This window comes from Staurois parvus, unplaced genomic scaffold, assembly GCF_062004578.1.
Source record: "Staurois parvus isolate SC_StPar_1 unplaced genomic scaffold, SC_StPar_1.0 ptg000053l, whole genome shotgun sequence".
Lineage (NCBI taxonomy): Eukaryota > Metazoa > Chordata > Amphibia > Anura > Ranidae > Staurois > Staurois parvus.
The window spans coordinates 6670935-6676934 of record NW_028317849.1 but is presented as its reverse complement, the minus strand read 5'-3'; the positions used below and the strand labels follow the sequence as shown (position 1 = coordinate 6676934).

Below are 6000 nucleotides of genomic sequence, written 5' to 3'. Positions count from 1 at the left end.
GAGGGCTTTAGAAAAACATGTACAACTTATGTAGGAGGAACTATTTCATCTTTATGGATCACCTGAGGCCAGTCACTTCACTGGATATATGTAAGAATTTACAACCACTACATATTGTCTACTTTTTCATAAACAGTAGTAAACAGCATTGGGCACATCTGTCCTTCTGGAAATTTTTCAGCAAGATAAATAATTTTTTGTTACCTAGTCTTCGAACCTATACAGGGGAAAAATACAGACCATTTAGTTTAAATGTTTATTGTATAGAGATCTTACAGGTATGAAACAGTAATTCAATAACACTGTTCTAGAAACACAAAAGACTAGAGAGAATAATAACCAAATGCTTTCTATCATTAAATTACACAGCAACAGTACATCTCGAATATGACCAGTCAAAATCAGATTACAGGATTGGTAAACCTGATTTATAAAGAAATTTATGTAAAATAATGAAAAATAAATATAGGTATTTATCAGAACCAAAGATTTTCAAAGTTCAAGTTCACCCTCCTAGCAGATACCCTTTTAGCAATTGTTAAAATAAATGTGGATACAACCGCTCTGTCATCATCTTAAGTAAAATGAAAGAAAAAAAAAAGTCCTCCTGTAAACCCAGCTGAACAAAAATATCACATATTTATGTCCAAACTCCAATACAGCAGGAAAGGTTAGAGCCACTGACAGGATTTTATTAGGTGTCTGTATTGGGGAGATTTCTTCTTACTACCTCTGAGAACGGGAAGTAATGAGAAACTTTACCAAAGAGGACACTTACAAAAACAAAACCACATTTTATTAGAAACGTTTTACAATGCTTCTCTTGCTGACCTTCCCCGTTAACAAAAATTGGGTAGAAAATCTAACTCTTCCATACTCTATCCAAAACTAAAAAAAATAGCTTGAGGGCTTTAACTTCTGCATAGGCATAGTTTTCTACATACATATTTAAAAATATATAAAATAACACATTTTGTAATGTACTATGTATTCCAGGTTTTCTTAACATTGTTCCCAACTCTTACCTCAATTACCATTATTGGTGCACATTTACCAGCTCTTTGCACAGATCATAATTAAGATGATGAATGGCAGGTACTTTTAGTACAAAACGTACCTGACAATTTTAAAGCTTTAAAAAAAACCTTTAACTAGTACTTTTCATGGTGTGTGATAATGTAGCCTAGGAGCAAACTACAAGCTTGATAAGACAAGGGCCAGGGAGATTGACAATGATTTACACTGCACACCGTTTCTCACAGGAATTCACTGCTAAGATATATCTTGCAGCATTTCTCAAAGAGATCTCTTCAAAACAGATTAGTCAGCATAATTGGCTGACAGTATATGTTGGCTGATGTAATGTTCTACAATGTAGTGCAACGGTTTAAAAAAAAAAAAAATGCAGTGATGTTCAGTAGAAGCAAAAGATGTAGTGATAAGCACAGCCAACTGATATTACCCTACGGCAGCATCACATGAGACATTTTCTCTTAATGCCACAGAGAAAACATATTTGAGCTGATGACTGCTGCATCATCTTGGTATGGTGGCCAACAAGTAACACAGTCTATGGCCCATGTTCATTTACCTTCTCCATTTGTATTGTAACAGTACTGTCTCCATATTGTAAAGTGCTACGAAAACAGTTGGCGCTATATAAATCCTGTATAATAATAATTTATCTCCAGCAAAGGAATAGGTTGTAAAAAGTTTCCAAAAGGGATCATATTCCATTAACAACTGCCTAAGTGGAGATTCCCTCATGCTTTGGAGTGAGTTTTTGCTCACTTAAGAGTTATGTCTTTGGGGCAGGAAATGAAAAGAATTTTCTTAAGTAGAACACAGAAAATAAAACCCTGATAAATCAATTCATCAATCACTGGATTGCTTTTTTTTTCTACAGATTTAGATTATTGCTGTACCATGACATCAAACTAAAAATAATAAAAAGTAAGGGTTCTATTTACAAAGAATCACACAGCTTTTACCCAAGATTCACACATTATTTAAATTGATTTATCTTAGAAAAATGCATGAACCATGGGTGAAAAGTGTTTAAATCTTATACCCCTAAACATCATACATATTAAAAAAACCTCTGTATACACTCACATTTGTCCCTGGAAAAGAAATTCACCCCAAATGCCATTTGAAAGTAGTTCATTACAAAAGGACAGGGCATATTGGGTTTTGTTGTATAATTTAGCAAGAATATTACAGGTCATGATATATGAATTAGTTTTTAAAATGTTTCCATCTAGAACATACTTTTGTTTTACCATTTTAAACCCAGAGCCATTTTGGCTATGCAAGTCACAACTTATCTTTTATTTACAAGTATACAGAAAGACAGTATTTACAAACAAGCTGGAACCTTTGTACAGAAATATGCCTGGTGGCAGAGAGGGAGCTTAAAAGACATATCTGGTGTAGAAAATCCACTTAGTCCAGTAGGCATCATTGTCACATTTATGAGCCAAATAACCTAAAAATTGAAAAGAAACAAATTACAAATTAACCAATAGCATAAGACATAAATGTATTATACATTTAATAATATATTTTTCTGCAAGGCCCTCTTTAATACTAATCTCAGATAAAATGTTACCTTTAGGTGTAACGCTAAAGGGGTTAACTAAAAACAAAAAAAGGAAATTAGTTAAAAAGGAGGACACATTAGGGGAAATTTACTAAAATTGGACATTGCAAAATCTAGTGCAGCTTTGCATAGAAACCAATCAGCTTCTACGTTTTTTTGCCAAAAAAAAGTTGAAGTTAGAAGATGAATGGTTACCGTGCACAACTGCACCAGATTCTAAGTGCTCCAGTTTTAGTAAATCCCCCCCCCCCATTCTGTCTCCTGCCATCTAGCACCAAATTTGAAATGATAAGTTCACCTTTTCTAACATATTCAGGGTGTAAAACGTAAAATGTTAGCACTGCAGCTCCCCCGTGTCCCCCTGAGTCCCTGCTGTGACAGCAGACTAGGCCTTGCGCCCGCATCATTCATTTACAAAATTCTTTGTGGCTGTCGGCTTGTAATTCTCAATGAACCACCACAGCGTTATTGAGCGCTGTGGTAGTTCATTCTCTCTTCCTGTCTGTGTATATCTGCCTGCTCAAACGAGGTACGAGTACACAGATATACAGACAGGTCTGCAGGAGTCCAGCATGGCACCTGCAATCTGCTGATCATGTGTGCAACGGTTTTCAGGCTCCTAGCAAACAAAATAATAAATGCACATTTTTTTTACCTGCAAAAAAGATGTGCATTTATTATTTATTTATTTTTACAAAGGTGAACTTACCCTTTAAAGCCCAGTTCAAGTCACAGAAATAGATATGCATTCAGACCCATCAATATTTAAATGAGAAGTTCACCTTCGGAAACATGTTACGTTTCCCCTTATCTCTCCCTGTCTCTAACAGCAGGTCAGGGATCTTCTCCCTGCACCTGCTATCACAATCACACAGTTCTGTGAATGAATAGACTACAAGTACTGAAAGTCTTTGCGGCTGATGGCTTGTAGTTATCCATTAACTTCTAGGACCCTGGTGAGCATCGCGTAGTTCTTTGATTCTTCCTGCACTGAAGAAACTGCCTTCCTGTATCAAGGTACAGGCAGACAGCTGTACCAACAGTCTACAGGAGCCTGACATTGCACCCGCGATCTTCTGATGGCGGGTGCAATGTGTTCCAGGCTCCTAAGAAAATACATAGTAAATGCACATTTCTTTACATGAAAAAAAAAGTTAACTTTCCTTTAAATATGATTTGAGAATTCCAATAGGCACCAGAGTAAGCCAGTGCTCCCACTAATCTGTACTCTGTAACAAGGTTGGTTGTCATTAAAGGATAAATTCACCTTTAAAAAATAAATAAATAATAAATGCGCTTTTTTTTTTTTTTTTTTTTAAATCAGCAGATCGCAGGTGCAATCTCAGAATCATGCAGACTATCACAGTATCTGTCTGCTTGTACCTTGTACAGACAGGCAGTTTCACAATGACAAGATGACTCAAACTACCTAGAGCACTCACTAGTGTCCTGGTAGTTTGTTGAGAACTACAAGTCGTCAGCTGCAAAGGCTGCTGGTACGGGTAGTTAATTCATTCACAGATCTCTGTGAATGAATGACTTGGCCAAAGGGGGGTGGGGGGGAAGGGTGGGGTGGGGGTTGAAAATCGGCAAAAGGCTGCAAGAGTGGGAACATGTTACATGTTCCACCATAAAAGTGGATGGAACATGTAACATGTTCCCAAAGGTGAACCTATCCTTTAGGGTGAGTTCACACTGTAAGGAGAGCTGCCACAGTACTTTACTACTGCGACAGCTCTCCGATGCCAGCTGTACTAGGGGCAGTGTTGTGTGCGCTTCAGCACATCACACTGCTCCCTTTCTTTATTCTTTGTTTTATAAAAAGCTTTATTTTTATTTGAAGTGTACAAAATGTACACACTTCAATCACTGAAAATTGGGCTGCCTGACATTGCAGTGCAATTCGGGCCAGTACGATGCGATAAAATGCAGCATGTCTGCATTTTATCGCAGCACTAGGCTGCGTTGGTATGCATAGGAAACAATTGTTTCTTATGTGTATCTGCGGGGACAGGTGTTTTACCAAACCAGAAACGTTTTTTACCGCACATAGTGTGAACTGGCCCTTAAGTCTGTGTGAGAATTCCTATGGTTTGGGGTATGGCTGTTACTCAGCACTGGAGTGGGAGGACAGAAAGCAGCAATATTACATAGAAAAAAGGCATTTTAGAGAATTCCCTGACATAGATCAGGCACAAATAGCATGCAGGCCTACAGAACTACATTTAAAAATAGAAAAATGGGAAACTTTAACTACTACTGTCGCATTCAGCAAGGGCATGCAAAAAAGAAGAAAAAAGAAAAAAAACTGTAAGAGCAAAATGCAATTACACACAGCAATCAATCAAATAATAGTTTACTCCAGTCAGGATAGTTTTGGTTGGTAACCATGGATTACTGTATTTTGCCTTCCTAAATAAATGTGTTTGACATTAAACATAAGACATTAAATAAAAAGTCAATACATTATTGAAGCTTATATGGGGTATTTAGTATATATCTTGTAATTTTGTCACTAAACTGGAAACTAAGAAGGCATGTTCGATATCCAATTTGTGTATTCAACAAGGCATTGTTTACACAGGTGTCAGTGAAAGTAGGTGGTTTTAGTTCAGTATTTCAATAGAAAATCTTTCTTCAGCAAAAAAAACAGGCATTCAGGAGGTGGCAGTATGTAGAATCTGATTGTACAGTCTTCTTTAAAATTACAGATAACTATGTACTGTAGTACAGGGGCCTGCCTGATTGAATACAATATGAATGATTTTTATAGATATCCCATACACTTTTGGTAAACCTAAAGTAAACTGTGAGTCGGTTTGTAATGTGCATGCCCAGCTTAATTGTGTAATGCACTCCAGCAAACCCATCAAGTTTCACATACTCTTCAGTCTTTACATCTGTTTTCCACTCCCTTGAAAAAGACAATCAAATCATATAGTTTCTAGAAGTTTATATTCACCCAACTTAGGTAAGTCTTCATTCTTGCATACAATACATTTACAAAAAATTCCAGTTGCTGCAGTAGTTAGACAGACCCTAAATCGATAAAATAAAATCAGTGTACACTTACACAATCATACAAAACATCATAAAAACGTTCCACAACGCAATGAAGATCCGGAAGTATCGGAGGCTGAGCAGGAATTCACGAATGTTGTCTCCTGAAATAAATGGAAGAAATAGAATATGCCTCTAGATGAGGAAAAGCAATATGCAGAGCAAACATTGATTGCCCTACCTTGGGGTGGAAAAGGATTTGGGAGATAGGGAGGGTGTTAGAATACAGCTCATCCTTAGGAACCCACTGGAACAATTTACCTGCCAACAATTCTTCATAACTTGAATATCACTTTGGGTAGACAGGCCAATAAAATGGCTACTAAGGTCTCACACCA

At 36.9% G+C, this 6000-nt stretch overlaps 1 protein-coding gene across 1 annotated transcript in view; it reads right to left on the bottom strand.

The window, feature by feature from the left end:
• Positions 1-242: 242 nt before the first annotated feature.
• SMIM7 (small integral membrane protein 7) overlaps positions 243-6000 on the bottom strand; it is a 41460-nt gene continuing 35702 nt past the window's right edge. Inside the window, exons 4-5 of the mRNA XM_089667644.1 lie at positions 5676-5766; positions 243-2488 (exon numbers count right to left, since the gene is read on the bottom strand). Coding sequence (XP_089523770.1) covers positions 2473-2488; positions 5676-5766 — 107 coding nt within the window. The 3' untranslated portion in view covers positions 243-2472. The remainder of the gene's footprint in view (positions 2489-5675; positions 5767-6000) is intronic.